The following is a 21,025-nucleotide window of genomic DNA, read 5'->3' on the forward strand; positions in this document are numbered from 1 at the left end:
TAACTGTGCAAACTACATTAAAAAGACTCTTCTTGGGCAGAAGAACCCAACACAGGAAGTAAGGGTGGATTGAATGATCTCAGAACACTTCTAAGAGGCCAGGGGGAGTTTACCGCTGTGTCCTTCCTACATGGTTCAGCTTGTTGTAAACGTAAGCGAAAATTGAGGCTGTGGTGGGCAGTGCAGTCTTATCTGCCCTTTCCTAGAAAATACATAAGGGGCTGGGCATTTATAAGCAGCTCAGCTTTGAGAACTGGAAGCCAATGCCCTCTCTCACCTCACTCCAGTAATACTTAATCTAGCCATAATTAGCCAACCAAAGAAGATAGGAAAGAGACGCCAAGGCCAAGAGCACTTCAGGACCAAGCACTCCATCCAACAAGGGGAGTGATAGAGTTTTTTCTCCACCCCTTCTCCTCATTGACTCTTAGAGTGTCCTTGAGACGCAGGGTTCAGATGGCTCAGAAAGTTCTGGGGCGCTGATAAGATCATAAAAGTTCTGGGAAAATTTTTACCTTGGGAAGTTCCAGTTGTGCAGGCTTCCCATAGAGTAATACATGACAGTTAAGGGATGGGGGAAAATACCAAACAAAAGGTTTTATGGGGAACCCTGGGTGGCACAGCGGTTTAGTGCCTGCCTTTGGCCCAGGGCGCGATCCTGGAGACCCGGGATCGAGTCCCACATCGGGCTCCCGGTGCATGGAGCCTGCTTCTCCCTCTGCCTGTGTTTCTGCCTCTCTCTCTCTCTCTCTCTCTCTCTCTGTGTGACTATCATGAATAAATAAAAATTAAAAAAAAAAAAGGTTTTATGAGAAGGAAACCGAACCAGTTCCATTAGAACAGGTTGACTTACTCAACTGTAGTCTGTTGTAACAGCTTAAAAAACTGATAGATGAGGGATGCCTGGGTGGCTCAGTGGTTGAGCATCTGCCTTTGGCTCAGGTTGTGATCCTGGGGTCCTGGGATCCAGTCCCACATCAGGCTCCCCACAGGGACCCTGCTTCTCCCTCTGCCTATGTCTCTACCTTCCCTCTGTGTCTCTCATGAATAAATAAAAAATAAGATCTGAAAAAAAACAAACAAAAAAAACCCCAATAGATGAAACAAAATCACAAGATCATGGCAACTAGAACTGGGAAAACAGCAAGGACTTACGAGAACGAGTTTTTCATAAAAATTACGTGTTTCTTAATTTCTGTGAAGTAATCATAAAGAAAAATCTGAAATCATTTGGCTTGAGTTCCTTCCTTCCTTCATGCATTCATTCAGTGTATACCCAGTTCCATGGGTGTGAGGGGCTGGGAATGCAAAGAGAAACAGCATTGCCCCACCTCTCAAGGAGTGCAGTCTAACACACAGAGCATGCTCCAGACATGAGCTGAGGGAAGTGCAGTAGGCCGGGGTGGGGGGGGGGGGTGGGGGTGGGGGGGGTGGAGGGGTGGGGGGAGGGCATAGATAGGGGGTCCTGACTAGACTATGGCACCTGCGAATATCAGCTCCCAGAGGAGTTCATTTTGGATAGTTGAGCTAAGATCTCAAGGTTGCCGATGGTTTAATTTAGGAAAAGAAGGTAGGGGAATGGGAGATGTTCTGGGCAGAGGAAATAACATATGCAAAGTCCCCAAGGGAGGAGGAAAGTGGATGCACTGGAGGAATGGAAGGAAGGCCAGTGACCAGAGCTCAAGGGTTGGTCATGGGACGTGAGAGTGGAGGGCTAGGCTGGGCTGATACCATGCAGTCAAGGAATTCAAGCAGGAGAAATACCACAACTACTTTGCCTACAGTGTGCAGGGTGGACTGGGACCATGTGAACGTGGGGCAGCCATTTAGTAAGCTCTGGCTGTAGCATGGGTGAGGGGCTGTGGTTTGGGTGGTGGTTGGAGCCGTGGATGGATGCTGGAAGTCTGGAGGGAGTAAACTGATGGGATTGGACAAATTGGAGGTGGGGGATGAAGAGGGAGAGATCCAGGGTGGCCCTTAAGTTTATGACATACAGAATGTGCTAGAATGGGTGACATTACTTTCTTCTTTCTTTCTTTCTTTCTTTCTTTCTTTCTTTCTTTCTTTCTTTCTTTTTAAGGAATCCTTCTAAGGTTTTCTAAAAAAAAAAAAAAAGTATTTTTGGTGTATTATTCCACAAGGATTGGCAGATTTGCTTATGGAGAATCTTTAGGGAGTGAAGTGGGCACTGAGGGAGGGATATGAATACCAAAGTGAGAGGTCCCAGAAGTCCAGGACTTGATGTGTGAACATTGCCTGGAAGTGACAGCTTGAGTAATGACAGGAGGAAGGTCATAAAGAGCCTCCTGATAAATTTTTTACAAGTGATTTGAATGAAAGATGAGAAGCAGAGACAAAAAGGAAGCATATCGTGAGGGATGTGTAAAGCATGGCTGTATTTGAATAAGAAAATTGGAGGGAATGATCAGATTTTACTGTTTAGGGAATATCCTGACCCAATGATCATTACTCTCAAAGTAAAGTTTGAAATGTGGGAAATTACATTTGTATAAGATGACACAACCGGCCTTGTTTTGTTTTCTTAGGTGATCGATATGCCCGAACACAACCCCGGCAATTTGGGAGGAACCATGAGGCTGGGCATCAGAAGAACGGTTTTCAAAACGGAAAATTCAATATTAAGTAAGTTTCTCTGATTGCTTGTTTGACGACAGCGGGCATGGGTGGCATGGCTCTGCACATCCCGAGCCCTCTGGAGTTCACCCTGCCCCTTCCACCTCTCTAGCTTCCCTTCCAGTAGCTGTAGGTGCTGTGACGCTTCCTCCCACACATCCCCACCCCACCAACCCTCGTGCCCTGGCTGGTCCTCCTGCTTCCCGAATCTTCTCCCTGGAAGGGTCTTTAGAACACCTAGGAGTGCCCCTTCTCATTTGATCTCCACGACCCAGTGCCCAACAGGCTGCTTTGTGATTGACTGATGCTGCTGGAGATGACCCTGCACCAGGTGCCCCGATTCCATTCTTTCCAATCCACTGTTGTCTCCATTACACTGAAACCAGTTCCCTGTTTAATTATTTCACATCAGACTGGTTTTAGCCACTAACTTACAAACATCCTGAGAAGGAGAGCAGTTATGTCTGAGAAGTATATTTCTCTGTTCCCTCAGTAGCTTCGGCACAGGGAGAGGAAAATATGACATGGCTTGCCATCTGATATTTGCTCATCTTCTACTTCCGATAAGGTTATTTGAAGTTTTGGGGAACTTTTTTTTCATAGATCAACATATTATATGGCATTAACTTAAAGTAAGAAAAGTCCCAAAGCCCTGAATTCAATTTAATAAATATATCTCAAGTGCCTACTCTGTGCCATAGGCACTGTGCTAGATGCTGCAGAGACAGTAGTGCCCAGGAGAGAGGACAGCCCTGGCTGGCCTCCAAAAAGGTGGAAAGAGTGTGATGAAAGGGAACATGCAAGGTGCCAAAAAGCCTGGAAGTACAGAAAGGGAACCCAGGTTTCTGGGGTGTCCAGCATCCTTCCTGTGAAGTGATAAGTACATCTTAGAAAAATGCCTTCTTGAAGAAGAATAAGACCAGGAATATGAATTTCTTCTTTATGGATGATACACAGCTTCTAAGGAATATAAATCTTCCTAGTAAGAATGAAATTTAAAAAGGAAAAGTTTCAAGGTACACACATTTCCCTACTTTCTCTGGATAAGAAACTATTGTTCTCCGAGTGACTTTTTTTCTTCAAGAATGTAAGAATTTTTTTTCTCTTCTTGGACATTAGTAGCGGTTCTTCAGCTTTCAGATGTTTTCAAGTACTTTGAAACTTTGTTCAAATAATTTCCTAAGAGACAAAAAATGGTTAGTGAAAAGTGTAATGTTTTAAAATTGTATCTGCTGTAAAAGATTCAGTGCTAATTGTATGTACTAAGCTTTTAAGAAGGGCATTGTGTTCAAAATATTGAAAATGTTGGTCTGTCTTGATAGAAATGAGACTGATTTAGGGTTTGTTTTTCTTTACAGTAGACATAAAAGTAATGTCAATGATTTTTATGAATCTTAAACATACTACCAGAGCTTGTTGCTTAATTAATATTTTTGGCCTGCTGCTTTGAAAAAATTTTTTTAAAGATTTTATTTATTTATTCATCAAGACATAGAGAGGCAGACACATAGGCAGAGGGAGAAGCAGACACCTTGTGGGGAGCCTGATGTGGCACTCGATCCCAGGACCCCAGGATCACGACTTGAGCCAAAGGCAGACAACCCCTGAGCCACCCAGGTGCCCTGAAAAAAATTTTTTTTAAATAGCTTTATTGAGATATAATTTAAATACCATACAATTCATCTATTAGAAGTATATAATTCACTGTTTTTTATTGAACCTAGAGTTGTGCAACTACCACTGCACTCACTTTTTGAACATTTTTGTCACTTCAAAAAGAATCCGTTTCCTTTAGCTATCACTGCCCCTGCCCCACCCCATCCTAAACAACCATTAATCTGTCTCTATAGGTTTGTCTATTTCAAACATTTCATATAAATAGAACCCTGTGCTATATATATATACATATAAAGGAAAGTAAAAGGTTTTTTTTTTTTTTTTTTTTTTTTTTTTTTAGAAAAAGAGAATACTTTGAAATAGGACCAAACAAAGCCTTAAGATATTGGTAGACAATTGCTGGATTAATAAAGTGATTGTAATTTTTATATTCATAAGGAACAGATTCTTTTTTTTTCTTGGTCACCTGTTAATTCCTTAAAGTTCATGAAAACTAGAACTGTTTTTTCTTTTTTTAAAGATTTTATCAGGCGGGGGGTGGGAGTGAATGGGTGACGGGCACTGGGGGTTATTCTGTATGTTAGTAAATTGAACACCAATAAAAAATAAATTAAAAATAAATAAATAAATAAATAAATAAATAAATTTCAATGACTCCTAAACAAACAAACAAATAAATAAATAAATAAATAAATAATCTATCATTCACTAAAAAAAAATAAAAATAAAAATAAAGATTTTATCCACTTATTCATGAGGGACACACAGAGAGAGGCAGAGACATAGGCAGAGGGAGAAGCCTATGGGAGGGAGCCTGATACAGGACTCGATCCCAGGACCTTGGGATCATGCCCTGAGCCAAAGGCAGACAGACGCTCAACCACTGAGCCACCCAGGCGCCCACTTCTTTCTTTTTTTTTAACCACTTTATTGAGGCATAATTGACATACAGACAGCTATGCATATTTCACTTATGCAATGAAATTAGTTGAATTTGAGTTTTCTAAAGTGAAGATTACAGGCATAAATTGATTTGGACAAAAGTAGTAATCATCATTTGCTCTGTTTGTAAGAAACATGTTTGGGATCCCTGGGTGGCGCAGCGGTTTGGCACCTGCCTTTGGCCCAGGGCACGATCCTGGAGACCCGGGATCGAATCCCACGTCGGGCTCCTGGTGCATGGAGCCTGCTTCTCCCTCTGCCTGTGTCTTTGCCCCTCTCTCTCTCTCTGTGACTATCATAAATAAATTAAAAAAAAAAAAAAAAAGAAACATGTTTTCAGAGGCTCATTCCTGTTCGTTGTTCTGGATGTGTGTGCTGTCCTCACCTACAAAGGCTCTTTCTTATTAAAGGACTAAGGACAGTGTGTGGGGAATTGTCAAAGCTGATTCACAGGTCTTCCCAAATAAGATATCTTTCTAAACTGCATTTCTCTAACACTTCACCTTAGTATTAATTGCATATTCGTGATCTTTTTGAAACTTTATCATATTTAGTTTTTATGTAGTCTTTTGTTATAGAATAACGTTTTCATGTACCTAGCCTTTGTGTTTATTATTTAGGCATATAATATTTTAAATTAGGTACTGTAATCTAGTGGTTCATTTCTTATTGCTAAACATTCCAGGTTGTTTCCAGCATTTTGTTAGAAAAATGCTGATGCGAATGTCTTGACACAGCGTATATGTTCTTTTGATTGTTTCCTTAGGATAGATTTCCAGGAGTCAGACTATTAGGTCAAAGGGTATGAACACTTTTATGACTGATAATTCTGCTGGATTGTTTGAAGGAAGAGGTGAACCAGTTCATAGTGACATCAGCTCTACTGTACTGTTCTTGCTTTCTCTAGTCTTTTTGCTGGTCTTTTTATTACTTTTCTTTTTGCTCTACTAGCAAGAACAAAAAGGGCCCTTTTATTTGTGTACCTTATTTTGCATTTCTCTTCGTTACTACACAGTGAAAAGTCTCCCACACACACCTCAAAATGTTGATTTTCTTGTGTATATACTTGCTCAGGTTCCCACTAACAGTTAAACATGGGAGGGGAGAGATGTTCCAGCTCAAAGTCTATAACCTAAATGGCCTTAACCAGGGCTTAATAAACTTTTTCTGTAAAAGCCCATATAGTAAATATGTTCAGCTCTGGGGCCACATGGTCTTTGATGCAATAGCTCAACTCTGCCATTGTAGTGTAAAAGCAATCATAGGCAAATATGTAAATGAATGAGTGTGGCAATGTTCCAATTAACTTTTATTTACGAGCGCCGCACTGTGAATTTGATGTAATTTTCGTACATCATGAAATAGTAATCTTCTTCTGTTTTTTTTCCCAACCATTTGAAAGTATAAAAGCCATTCTAAGTTTGAGGGCTGAACAAAAACAGTCAGGGGAACCCTGTTTTTTTTTTTTTTTTTTTTTTTTAAGATTTTATTTATTTATTCATGAGAGACACAGAGAGAGAGAGGGAGGCAGAGACACAGGCAGAGGGAGAAGCAGGCTCCATGCAGGGAGCCTGACGTGGGACTTGATCCCGGGTCCCCAGGATTAGGCCCTGGGCCGAAGGCGGCGCTAAACCGCTGAGCCACCCGGGCTGCCCCAGGGGAACTCTGTTTTGCCTCAGAGTTGCCATGGCTTGCCAAACCCTGGTCTACACCAAAGAAGCACAGGCTGAATGAAGCGTAAGGCCCAGGCAGTGAGGCTGTTACCCTCCTGGGGAGTGTTCAGGGACATCTCCTCACCTGTCCACTTGCCTGCTTAAATATCCTATTTAGTGACAGAATAAGGTCAGGAGGGTTTTCAGAAGCCATTTGACCGAATCAATATTTTTCAGCAAGGAAGCAGAGCACACAGAGGGGAAGTAGCTCGTGGTCAGTGGGAGGTCAGAACAGGCCCAGACCACTCTTCTTGCATAGTTTCTAGTCTTCTGCTGGAACAGATGGCCCCGGCTCCACAGGGCCACACGTTTCACTATTGTTAAACTCATTAAACAGCTCTACCCTTCAGATAAGTATATTTCATTGCATGTAAATTACACCTCAATTTTCAAAAAACCCCATTTTATCCAGATACATAGATGGCAGGACTTGTCTCAGAGTGAGATCATTACTTGGTTGATTAACTCATTAGATGACATCTGAAAAGCAGGGAGAAATGGTGCAGAGCAGGTAAATATTAAATGGGATGCTTTGAAGAGTGAAAAATCTAGAAAGAGGTCTGGTTAGAGATGGAGCAGGTCGGGCTCAGATGAGAGAGGAGCCAGGGAAAACGCCAGAGAACTTTGTTATGAGAAGGTTTTGAGACTCCAAAAATAGACTTTATCGTTTTGCTCGTGGCTCTCAACTGAGTGTGAGAGATGGGAACGTAGTAAAGTACAAAGCAATTCAGACAAGATTCAGAGCTCATTAAGGGGATGGCTGACAACTTGTTTGATGGTTATTGGTTCCCAAATATTACAGCCCCAGGCTTAATATTTTTGGTCAGATCCCAGACGTGTCGCTGAGAGATCCAGGAAAGGAAGCATGTCTTTGTCTGTGCTAAGTAAATGTGATTTTCAAACCTAACTGCCACTGACGAGAAAGAATATGTTTTTCAGACCATGCAAGTAGCATGTTTTAATATTGTATAATCCGGTGTGTATATGCAATGGCAGGAATGCTAGGGTAAACTCAATTAAAAGCAATCCCATATTTGATATGCAGTTTGAGAAACTCTGTCCTCTAAACCAACACCCAAATGGTTAGGGAGCTCTTGCCTTTAGAAACAGGAATGCTGCAAAGGTTGAAGGGTGCAGAGCAGACCTGAGTGCTTGGGGTAGGGGTTAGGGGTGGGGCTTGGTGGAAGAGGGAAAGGGCCACCCCACGCGCTGGCTTGTGGGGTCATTAAAAGCAGGTGGATGCCATTTTGCCTGTTAAGGGTGTCCAGTCCAGTGGAGAATGTGGCATAACATTTTGGAAGGAATTAGAAGCCCTCTTCAGTGGAGTGCGTCCAAGGGGAGACGAGGCCATGGTGACTTCCCATCAGAGTTCTGAGAAGACCCTCATCCTTAGAGCAGACAAGGGGACAGTGAAACTTGACAAAGGCAGATGTCAGCGGGCAGTGGAGGCTGGGGAGAGCCGTTCAGGACGCTGCTGGCAGGGAGTGTGCCAGCCTTGGGCCTGGGGGAGGCCATGGCAAGTGGAAGGGGAATGCTTTAGGAAAAGGCTCGATGCCTTTTGGGGATCGTCTCTGCACTTCCTCATTATAAGGAGGAGGACTTGGCTAAAACACTTGGTTCTGCTGTATTGTAAGTGAAAAGGGTTTTTGTTCTGAGAGAACAGGCAACAGGCCAACTAGGAAGGTATTGAGTGAGTCCCAGTGTTAAGGGTCTGGGACAAATTCATGGCTTGGAAGGCGGCGTGGTCAATCTCAAATTTGAAAGAACTGAAGGGAAAGGGGGTACAGTGGAACAAATTTTCACGGGCTAGAAAAATTGCTTTTGCTTTCTTATCTCTTATCAAAGCATTGGTAGAGAAAAACAGATTCTAGTTCCTGGTGTGATGAGATTGTTAGGAAGTATAAGAAAATAATTATGCCATACAAAAAAGCCTTGGCTCGGTTAATGAGGTGATTTACAAAACAATTTAAAAGAGGTCACCAGGGATTTAGGGACGCTGAAAGTGCTGAGACCAAGGGGAAGGGGGTGTGGTGCGTCTCCTGAGTGGAATGTGCCAGCTGGAGAGCCTCCCCGCCTCCCTGCTGATGGTCCGCACTGCAGGGTAGCTCTCTTCCCTTTCCTTCTTGCCTTTTGCTGGGGAAACCACTCACTAAGGTGTATTTGTGGATATGGGGGCTCCCAGATCTGGGACATAAAACAGCTCCTTCAAGGGCAGCCTAGGTGGCCCAGTGGTTTAGCGCTGCCTTTGGCCCAGGGCATGATCCTGGAGACCCGGGATCAAGTCCCACATCGGGCTCCCTGCATGGAGCCTGCTTCTCCCTCTGCCTGTGTCTCTGTCTCTCTCATGAATAAATAAATAAAATCTTAAAAAAATAAAAATAAAAAACAAAAAACAAAAAAACAGCTCCTTCAATCATAACGACAGGAGGCATTTCTATGTCCGTTACTGGACTGGCTGTTTGCTGAGCACTTCACCCGTGGAAACTAGTGGGGTGGTTAACAACCCAGCCACAGTGCCCCCCTGGAGTCCCTTCCAGCCCCAGCTCTCAGTTCCTGGCTGTGGAGCTACTTATTGAGCTGCAACTACACTGCAGTTTCCGCATCTGTAAAACGGACAGCAGGATGGCTCCTGCCTCATGGGGTTCTTGTGAGGGTGAAATCAGTTATACATGTGGGTCCTTCAGTGTCTGGTACAGAAAAAAAGCACTATTCAAATGTGGCTGTTAGGATCGTTAATGTGAAGGGTGTATTGTCAATACAATTACAATAAGACCCATAAGTCTCTCAAAGCTCTGGGTATGAGTTAGTATTAAGAATGGGGTCCCACTATTGGCACAGCCACTGTGGAAAACAGTATGGAGGTTCCTCAAAAAGTAAAAAATAGAAATACCATATGATCCAGCAATTCCACTACTGGGAATTTACCCAAAGAAAATGAAAACACGAGCTCAAATAATAATAATAATAATAATATGCACCTCTATCTTTATTTAGCATTATTTACAATAGCCAAGATATGGAAGCAACTCAAGTGTGCATTGATAGATGAATGCATAAAGAAGCTGTGGTGTACACACACATACACACACACACACACACACACACATTGGAATATTACTCAGCCGTAAAAAAAAAAAAAGACGAGATCTTGCCGTTTACAACAACAAGGATGGGCCTAGAGGGTATCATGCTAAGTGATGTAAGTCGGACTGAGAAAGACAGATACCATATGATTTGACTCATATGTGGAATCTAAAAAACAAAACAAATGAATAAATAAATGAGAAGCAGAATCGTATCTATAAATACAAAAAACACAAACTGATGATTGTCAGAGGGGAGGAGGACATGGGGGATGGGCAACATGAGTGAAGGGGAGTGGGGGATCGAGGCTTCCAGTTAAGTCATGGGAATAAAAGATATCGGGAATATAGTCGGGGTATTGTAATGGTGTCATATAGTGACAGATGGGAGCTTCGCCTGCGGTGAGCACGGCATAACTTACAGAGATACTGAATCACTATGTCGTACACTTGAAATGAATGTAACATTGTATGTCAGCTATACTCAAATAAAAACAATTTTTTAAAAGAATATACTATAAAAAAGAGAATGGGGTCCAGTAGGGCAGCAAGAGGGGAGAAAAGGTGAGCCCAAGGAAAAGACATCCCCCTGCCTTACAGGTTCTCTCCAGTCCCTCTAGTCCAGTCTCCTTGTTCCCTACCTGCTGATATGGACTAGGAGAAGCATACAAAAAAATCTAAGAAAAGAGATGCTAAAAATGGGATAAGAATACTAAGTCAGGGTGGGGGAAAGAGATACAAGCAATGAAAAGAATGTAGCACTGTAATGTAGAGTTAAAGGCAAGGATTCACATTTTAAAAATAGAAAATTAGCATTTTTATATAGCAAATTGAGATAAAAGCAGATCATGAAAAATAAAATTAGGGGAAGAGGAGGAGTCTAGAGGCTTAAAAGAAATGAGATGTTTTATAAAAATTGAAGAAATGGGGGCATCTGGGTGGCTCAGTGGTTGAGTGTCTGCCTTTGGCTCAGGGCGTGATCCCGGCGTCCTGGGATCGAGTCCCACATCGGGCTCCCTGCGTGGAGCCTGCTTCTCCCTCTGCCTATGTCTCTGCCTCTCTTGTGTCTCTCAGGAATAAATAAATAAAATCTTTAAAACCCAAAAAACAAAAAAACTGAAGAAACAGTATACCAAAATCCAAAAGTAATAAATAAGGAGAAAGATAATGGTTGGTCCCGACTGTGCACTTTCTAAGCATCAGTGATGAGGACGTTCTGCACATTGTTTCAGTTATTCCTTTCAACACCCCCAGGACCCGGTCACATTTTGCATGAGACAGAGAGAGGCATCTTAGCCAGCTCAAGTCATTTGTTAGAAACTCACTCAGCTGATATCTGAGCCTGAACTCTTAACCCCCTCCCTATACCAAATAGCTGGACCTTAATTAAAGAGGGAATAGAAAGACCCAAACAACTCTCAGAGCTCAAAGCTGCCTTGTGCTGAGATCCCCAAGACAGAGCTCCACAGATTTCAGGAGGGGGGTTTCGGGGGAGAAGAGCAGGGAGTGCAGAAAGTGAACACCCCACCTCTGGCTTCTGAAAGCCAATCTGCAACCACATGCTTGGCTTGAGGAGGGACGCATGCACTGAATCAACATCAGACTGAGCAGCTGGGCCAGTGGGACTGGGCTTGGGAATGTAAACGAGTTGAACAGGCAGATGTAAGAAATGCCACAGCTTAAGCTCAACACTCAGTGGCAGCTACATCAGGCCTTAGAGTTACCCGGGTGATAGGGAGTGGTGGGGACTGGGGCAAATTGACCAGCACTTGACCCATCAAAGTAGCAACTAACTGCTAAAACTGATAGTTGCATGAAGAACTGTGGATTCACTATCATCAGTCTTCTAAAGTTTCAGGAGATTCTGGAAACTTGGAGGGTTTGTTTTTTTTTTTAAGATTTTATTTATTTATTCACGAGAGACACAGAGAGAGAGGCAGAGACACAGGCAGAAGGAGACACAGGCAGAAGGAGAAGCAGGCTCCATGCAGGGAGCCCGATGTGGGACTCGATTCCGGGTCTCCAGGATCAGGCCCTGGGCTGAAGGTGGTGCTAAACCGCTGAGCTACCCGGGCTGCCCGAAACCTGGAGTTTTATAAGAAATCTCCTGGTTTCTAAATGTTGGCAACTTACTCAAAGCTTTAAAACAGTGTGTTTGCCAACACCATGCGAGCCAAATACACCAAATATCCGTACCCTGGGCAGCCTATCTCTGAGATGGACAAATACCGGCAAACCCTTGCACATAATGGAGAGAACTCTAGCCCTTGTAGTGCCCTTGTAGTGCTTAATTAGCACAGGGCACGGTTCAGGGGAGTCTTAAAAGTGGGTCAAATGAAGACATTGGTGCAGCAGTTAAAAGATGTTTGGGCAAAGGCAAGGCACTTCTGCCGAGGGGAAAGAGGGAACAGAGCCCATCAGGTAGTGAATGATCTTACCTTTTGTACCTGCCCTGGATGATTTCTTCTAGTCCCCTGGAAGTAGGAAATGTGGAGCCCAGGTGAAAGATAAGGATCAGAAGATACAAAATGGGAGTCAACAGCATGTGGGTGATGGCTTTCAGGAGTGAAAGTGGGGGAAGAAGGGAGGGTACAATTCTGAGCAAGTGTCCCAGTTGAGGATGAAGAGCTAGTACATGGGGCAGGGAGGATGCACAGAGGAACAGAGGTCATTGATGGGGAAAGGAGTTACTCAGGTCCCAACTGAAGACCCCTCTGCTGGGGTTTTGAGAGCAGTTCTGTAAAATAACAGGAGCAAAAGCCAAGTTGCAAAGGATGTGGATGGGAGGTTTGCATGAAGGGTAAGTCAGGGAAGAGGGAGTGGTGGGGGCAGGAAGGGGTTTTTTTAACTTTTACTTTTTAAATTTTGTAAAAAAGATTTTATTCTTTTATTCTTGAGACAGAGAGAGAGAGAGAAAGAGGCAGAGACACAGGCAGAGGGAGAAGTAGGCTCCATGCAGGGAGCCTGATGCGGGACTGGATCCTGGGACCCTGGGATCAGGCTCTGAGTTGAAGGCAGACGTTCAACCACTGAGCCACCCAAGTGCCTCTACTTTTAAAAATTTTAATTGTGGGGATCCCTGGGTGGCTCAGTGGTTGAGCGCCTGCCTTGGGCCCAGGGCGTGATTCTGGGGACCCGGGATCGAGTCCTACATCGGGCTCCCTGCATGGAGCCTGCTTCTCCCTCTGCCTGTGTCTCTGCCTCTCTCTCTCTCTCTCTCTCTCTCTCTCTCTCTCTGTGTCTCTTATGAATAAATAAATAAAAATCTTTAAACAAAAAACCCCATCAAATTTACTGTCCTAACCATGTTTAAGCATACAATTCAGTAGTGTTAAGCATATTTACGTTGCTGTGCAACCAATCTCCAGAACTTTTTCATCTTGCAAAACTGAAACTCTGCAACCATTTAACAACTTTCTATTCCCCGCGCTGCAGCCCTTGGCAACCAGCATTCTGCTCTCTGTCTCTATGAATTTGACTACTTTAAGGACCCTGTATAAATGGAATCATCCAGTATTTGTCTTTTTGTGACTGGCGTATTTCACTTAGTATAATGCCCTGAAGGTTTATCCATGTTGTAGTATGGTCAGGATTTCCTTCCTATTGAAGGCTGAATAATATTCCATTGTGTGGATGGACCATTTTTGTTCATCCAGTTTCTGTCCCTGGACATTTGGGTTGCTTCTGCCTGTTAGCTTTCTATAGCTTTTTGAAGGGGAGATTTTGGCTCTGAAAAGGAGAGAAAAGTAAATCACATTCAGTTGCTAGCATTACTAATAGGTGGGTGGGGGTGGACAGGACCGTGCGTGGGTTAAAAATACATCATGTGCGTGGGTTCAAAATATATCATGTATGAGACAGAATAAGCAAATTAGAGAAGGAGATGGAGGGAATTTGCAGTGTTTTTATTTCTCAGAACCCTATTGTACACAGTATTGGTGTCTTGATGCTTACATTGGGGGCATTTTATGGATCCCGAGACTTCTATCAGTTGCCTTTCTTTAAAGCTTTGCTGACACTCGCTTCTTTTATTTTTATTTTTTATTTTTCATTTTTCAAAATATTTTACTTATTTGAGAGAGAGAGAGAGAGCACGAGCAGGGGAAATAGCAGGGGGAGAGGGAGAAGCAGATCCCCTGCTGAGCAGGGAACCCTACAAGGGACTCGATCCCAGGACCCTGGGATCCTGACTCGAGCCAAAGGCAGCCACTTAACTGACTGAGCCACCCAGGCGGCACCCCCCACCCCTTACTTCTTTTCTTTTCCTTTCTTTTCTTTTCTTTTCCTTTCCTTTCTTTTCTTTTCTTTTCTTTTCTTTTCTTTTCTTTTCTTTTCTTTTCTTTTCTTTCTTTTCTTTCTTTTCTTTTCTTTCTTTTTCTTTTCTTTCTTTTCTTTTCTTCTTTCTTTCTTTTTCTTTCTTTTTCTTTCTTTTTTTGAAGTTTCCCCCACTTGATTCTTTTTTTTTTTTTCCACCACTTGATTCTTAAGTGAACATTAAGCTTGTGCGCAGTTAATCTTTGTTGCATTTGATTTTGTCTCGAGAAAGACTAGGATAGAAAGAAGACTGTGTCATTTTGTTCAGGATTTTGCCCGTGCCTAAGATCATCGCATGGCACGTGTGCTTGATAAATCCATCCAAAGAACCACTCCTCACAACATGGTGGATCTATCCCTCAGTCCTCTCACTCCACACCTAGAGATGCCCTACGTTCAGTAGCAGCTCGTGTCTTGACTTGTCACTGATTGTCCACCTAAAGCACTTTCAGCCACAGTGTGGATCCATGGCTCCTAATTCGGAATCCACAGGGAGTCACTGGTGGTGCTTTGTAAAAAACCACATGCCCAGGTACTCTCCTGAGAGTAACCAAATCAGAATTCCTGGGGCCAGGGCCCTGGAATGAGCATTCTTGGTTTTATTTTGTTTTTAAGGTGTTTTCAAATAAAATTGGACTAGTCACATTCTGAGCTGATTCTCAACATATAGTTATAAAGGAAATTTAAATTTTTTTTCATGGATATGGCAATAGATTAGTTTTGTAAATTCATTCTTGACAGATACATATATGTGATCAGGTAAGAATTTGAGTGCACAAAACAATATTTCCAAAGTTCTGAAAACATGTTTCATTATATATCATATATATATATGGGAGAGAGAGAGAGAATGCTCCTCCATTCATTAGAGAAATATATATTTTTTTCATCTACTTGCTTATGTAGCAAGTAGTTTACACTGGTTGCAAGAATTGAGGGCTTGGGTCCTTATCTTGTCCATTATCTTGTAGAGCTTATGTTCTGGCTTCCATTCTTTCCACTTAGGTTTCATAGTCTAGAGATAACAATAGCAATCACATGGTTTACTTACTGTTCTAAGTTCGTTCTTTCTTTCAAGATTTTATTTATTTATTTGACCGAGAGAGAGAGAGAGAGAGAGAGAGAGCGCACAAGTAGGGGGAGCAGCAGAGGGAGAGGGAGATGCAGGCTCCCTGCTCAGCAGGGAGCCCGATGTGGGATTCGATCCCAGGACTTTGGGATCATGACCTGAGCCGAAGGCAAATGGCCAACCAACTGAGCCTCCCAGGTGTCCCAAGTGCTTTGTTTAATCCTTACAACAACTCTACGAAATAAGACTATCATAATGCCCATCTTACAGATGAAAAAGCTGAGGCAGAGAGGTGAAATAATTTGCCCAAGCCACACATCCTTTAAATGGTGTAGTGCAATTTAGAGCCAGGTAGTCTGGTTCCAGAGTCACTACACCACCCCTATCTTCCTGTCACCTTTGAGATATCTTAGCAAACCCCAAATTTGCCTTAAGTCAGGCAGTATGCACAGGCCATACAGTTTCAAAATGTTGTACCATATCCTGCTAGTCCTGATGACTCAAAGATAGAATTCCTTATATCCTAATTTGGAGATGTTTGTTATATTTTTCACCATCTGTTAATATTGGCAGGCTACTGTTGGATTTCTTACTCATCCATTGTAATGGAGAAAGCAGAGAAGTTTTGGACCATAGGAAGAAAAGCTCAGTCACGAAGTCAGAGGTCATAAGGGAATCAGGATCCTCTCAAAGTTAGGTCCAGAGCTTTTTTTTTTTTTTTTTAAGATTTTATTTATTTATTCATGAGAGAGACACAGAGAGAGAGAGAGAGGGAGAGAGAGGCAGAGACACAGGCAGAGGGAGAAGCAGGCTCCCTGCAGGGAGCCTGATGTGGGACTCGATCCAGGGACCCCAGGATCACGCCCTGGGCCAAAGGCAGATATTCAGCCGCTGAGACACCCAGGCGTCCCTGGTCCAGAGCTTTCAAATGATTTTTCTTGTAGCTTCACAATGATACATATGCTTCTGTTTTTTCCAATGGGACATTATTGTGCTTTTAGTTTCCATTTTTCCTTTCATTTTTATGAACCAATAGTTTGAGAACAAAGGCTCAGTCTTGAATGACCCCCCTTTCAGTGGCGTGTTGGAGCTCTCCCAGAGTAGCTCCCTATCCCCAATATTTCCAATTTTCCTCAAATGCATGTGGTAAATATTCACTGTTATTAACATTATCCCGAAAGAGCTGTGTCTATATGGACAAAATTGCAAAATAGAAGTTCAGTCGTGATCAATGATCATATGGGGTCATATGAGAGCATAACCGGGGTGCGCTTTCTTTATCCAAGTCAAAAGCTCAAAGGAGACATGAAGCATTTGGTCTCTCTTGGTTGAAACATCCTGCTCCTCAGCCTTGTGACATCTTATAGTCTGATAATCCCCTGCCTACTGATCCAAGCACGGCTGCTGATTCTGTTGGAGTTGGACGATGAGTTCCAGCGCCGTTGGCAGGTCTTCTCCTCCCTTGGGTGTGTGCTAGGGGTCTGCGTCATGAGGGCTGGTGCCGAGGGAATGGCTGTTGGCCCCTCCCATTGCTCCAGTGCCATCACCCATGTGATGGTAGTGCCATCCTGCTTCCCCACGTGATCCGGTGGGGCCTATTCTTGAGAAGGGTCCTGTGACGGCAGCCATTCCTATCCACCTGACACTGCAGTCACTGGACAGCCCAGTCATTGCCGTGCCTGTTGCCAAAGAGGTCGTGCCCAACGTGCCTCACTCTGGGCTGCAACACCCACAGTGACACGGGCATGTTTTAGCAACACACGATCATCAGCCACGCACTCCTGGTTAAGAATCCTTGGTGTCTGGGATCCCTGGGTGGCTCAGCGGTTGAAGGCCTGCCTTTGGCTCAGGGCGTGATCCTGGAGACCCTGGATTGAGTCTCAAGTCGGGCTCCCTGCATGGAGCCTGCTTCTCCCTCTGCCTGTGTCTCTGCCTCTCTCTCTGTGTGTCTCTCATGAATAAATAAAAGAAAATCTTAAAAAAAAAAAAAAAAGAACGAATCATTGGTGTTAAAAAAAAAAAAAGAATCCTCTCATTTAACCTAGCAGTCCTCTAGTCCTGCTGCTCAGTCTGTTTCCAATTGTTCGCTGTTAAGTAATGTAGTAGTGCACATCTTTGTGGTAAACTGTCTTTGTTTCTATTTTCTGGGGTAAATTCATAGAGGTCGAATTTTTAGAGTCAAAGGACAGGCATATTTTAAAGGCAGGGTGTAAACCAATTTGGCCAATACACAGAGGCAGCTGGGGTGGTGGAGAAAGCATGGACCAGGTGTGAGGGGGCCTGGGCTCAAGATCAAACTGTGCAGCTAGTGGGGTGGGGCTTTGGGCAAGTCCTTCTGTTTCATTTCCATTCCTTTGGTTTCATTTTCTTCTTTTGTAACGTGAGCGCTGTTAGGAATCTGCATAGGAGGGCAGCCCCAGTGGCGCAGCGGTTTAGTGCTGCCTGCAGCCCTGGGTGTGATCCTGGAGACCCTGGATCAAGTCCCACGTCGGGCTCTCTGCATGGAGCCTGCTTCTCCCTCTGCCTGTGTCTCTGCCTCTCATTCTCTCTCTGTGTCTCTATGAATAAATAAATAAAATCTTTAAAAAAAAAAAAAAGGAATCTGCATAGGAGCGGTGGTGCCAACGTTACTCCGTCTCTCAGTACTGCAGGCAGGTGTAGGAAAGGAGGGCATGTCTGTTGGACTCCATGGTGGACTTGTGTAGCAGAGGGCTTCCCTTTATGCAGTCGTGATGGCTTACTTGAGAATTGCTTCAGGGTTTCAGAGAAGCTATTGCTTTTCTAGAAGAAAATCTAGATTACTGTCTGGAGTCCAGGTAATTTTTAGGCCTCTGACATATGGATAGAGATCAAAGAGACATCCTCCACACATATGTTCTGGATGTGGTTCCAAAGCTGATTACCTTGATATTAATTTCACTCTTGTATCTTTACAGGGAAACTTTATGGTGATGTTCCTTTTATAGAAGAAAGACACAGACATCGGTATGAGGTATGGCCTACACACTGAATTACTGTGGAATGTAGATGCTTAGTTCGAGGAACTCCAGTGATTACAAATAGACCTCTGGAAAAAGTGTCCAGCTCAGTGGTATCCATCGGGCTCGGGAGTCAGAGTCAGGCCAAAAAAACCAGAGGGGGCAAGTGGAGGCAGGGACCCTCTGTCCTTTTTGGCTTTTCAAAGGCAAAATCTCTAAGTATCCGCACACAGGACATATCAGGGTTTAGGTTACCCTAACTGTTGTCTCCTAGACTAAGATAGGGTCATTGTCCTTATTTTTAAACTCCCGCCCTTTTTTTGGCAGGTTTGGGAAAAGGGAACTTGCCTCTTCTAAACCATATGCCTCTCGGGATAGGGATGCATCTCGGGCTATCACATAATGGATTCTTGGTTTAGGAACCTCTTTGGAAGTCTACATTGAGCTTGAGGCTTAGTGTTGTATGATTAATAAGAGTTATTGTTGAGATTGTCACATGAGAAACAGGTTCCCTAAAATGCAGACTGTCTATACCAGGATTATTGGAGTATCAATTATGATGCTCTCAGCTAGGAAGAAACAAAATCCCTGCTCATTATTCACTCAAACCAGCCTCAACAATAAGGAAATTTGTTATATTAGGTAATAGGTAGTTCAGAGGCTGGGCAGGCTCTAGGCATGGTATGATCAGGGCTTCTACTTTCTGTGGGATTCTCTTGGCCCTACCTTTTCTCTGTGTGTTTGCCTTGCCCTTTGGCTGGTCTCCCTCCTAGTTGCAAGTTGGTTACCAGCAGCAGCTGAGGCAACATGCATCTATCTCTCCTAGACATGGAAGTTTTTCTTCAGTCTGATTGGATCAGTACAATTATCTGCCCTCCTATGAACTGGTAACCATAGCAAGGGCAAAGCTAAACCAGGATTAAACCTGGGTTCTTGTATCATTCATCAACCAAGAGGAATAGGTTTATGATGTTTGGTTTAGACTAGCAGGACCAACTTCTAGAATGGGGGAGATGGGATGCTTGGTGGCTCAGTGGTTGAGTGTCTGCCTTCCGCTTAGGGCATGTAGTCACAGGATTGAGTCCCGCATCGGGCTCCCTGCATGGAGTCTGCTTCTCCCTCTGCCTGTGTCTCTGCCTCTCTCTGTGTGTTTCTCATGAATAAATAAGTAAAATCTTAAAAAAAAGAGAATGGGGGAGATGGTGTCCCATGGGCCATGTGGAGGTGGAGTAGATGCTAGAAAAAGTCCAGGGTTCTATTTTGAGGGAGGATCAATGGGAATTGATTCTGGGTAGGTACTACTATTAGAGACCAATTTGCTGAGTATAGGCCATTTTTGGTCCTATTTCCATTGGGAACTGGCCCAACTGGTGCTTTGCCCAGGTGGTAGCCAGAAGGTCCAAGAACTACTGTGCACATGGTTGTGTGGCCATCCATTCCTTCATATTTATTTTGTATCTGATATGCACTGGAGATGGAAGGGGGAAAGGCACACACAGCCTCTCTCCTGTTCAGGAGCTTGCATTCTAATGGACAGGACAAAAAATAAGATAACAGATAAAATAAGTACAGGTGAAATCACATATCAGATAGGGTACTTCTATATAGAATATATAAAGAATTCTTACCACTGAATAATAAATAATGGCAAAGATTCTGAATAGACATCTCTCCAAAGAAGATATACTAATGGCCAATAAGCAAATAAAAAGATGTTCAACGTCACTCATCATCACGGAAATGCAAGTCAAAGCCACTAATACCACCTCATACCTACTAGGATGGCTACAATCAAAAGACGGACAATTAAAAAAAAAAAGACGGACAATAACAAGTGTTGGTAAAGACATGCTCTTGGTAGGAATGTAAAATGTAAAATGGAATATCATTTAGCAGCTCCTCAAAAAGTTAAAGCTAGAGTTACCATATGACCCAGTAATTCCATACTTAGATATATAACCCAAGAGAAATGAAAACGTGCATGCACACAACTTATATACAAATGGTCAAAGCAACATTAGCCATAATAGCTAAAAAAAAAAAAAAAGGCAGAAACACCCCAAATGTCCATCAACTGATGAATGGGTAAATGAAGTGTGGTTTATCCATGCAGTGAAATTATTTGATAATAAAAGGAAATGAAATATTGATACATGCTACTATAGAGACGAAGCTAAAGCACATTAGCTAAGTGAAAGAAGCCAGTCATAAAAGATTACATACTGTATGGTTCCATTACCATGAAATGCTCAGAACAGACAAATCTGAAGAGACAGAATGTAGATTAGTGGTTGCCTAGGGCTGATGGGGAGGTGATGAGGGGATTAGGGGATGATGGTTAGAGGAGATAGGGCATATTCCTGGACTGATTGTGGCAACGGCTGAAATCCTCTATGAATGTGCTAAAAACCATTGAGTTTGTATACTGTTAGTGGGTGAATTGGATGGTATGTGAATTATATCTCAATAAAACTGTTGAAAAAAGGAAAAATAATTATAAATTGTGAGAATTAGCCTAATGTTAAAAAAATAAAAACATATGGGGTTAAGATTGAGGAGGACAGGCAGGACCCCACTTTGATTTTAGATGAGTTAGTACTTTCTGTGAAGGAGAAGCTAAAAAGTTTGGGAAAGGACTAGGGATGCAATGAGTGAGGGAAGGAGCTGTGCACCAGG

The 21,025-nt window shown here is 43.1% G+C and overlaps 1 protein-coding gene across 10 annotated transcripts in view; it reads left to right on the plus strand.

Annotated features, from left to right (window-relative positions):
- CTPS2 (CTP synthase 2) overlaps window positions 1–21,025 on the plus strand; it is a 108,900-nt gene that overhangs the window by 67,106 nt on the left and 20,769 nt on the right. For all 10 annotated transcript variants that reach the window (XR_012026441.1, XM_072816595.1, XM_072816596.1 and 7 more), the window contains 2 exons: window positions 2,547–2,643; window positions 18,308–18,363. Coding sequence is in view for 9 of the 10 variants with exons in the window: in XM_072816595.1 (XP_072672696.1) it covers window positions 2,547–2,643; window positions 18,308–18,363 (153 nt within the window). In the remaining variant the exon portion in view is untranslated. The remainder of the gene's footprint in view (window positions 1–2,546; window positions 2,644–18,307; window positions 18,364–21,025) is intronic.

This window comes from Canis lupus, chromosome X (genome assembly GCF_048164855.1).
Source record: "Canis lupus baileyi chromosome X, mCanLup2.hap1, whole genome shotgun sequence".
Taxonomy (NCBI): domain Eukaryota; kingdom Metazoa; phylum Chordata; class Mammalia; order Carnivora; family Canidae; genus Canis; species Canis lupus.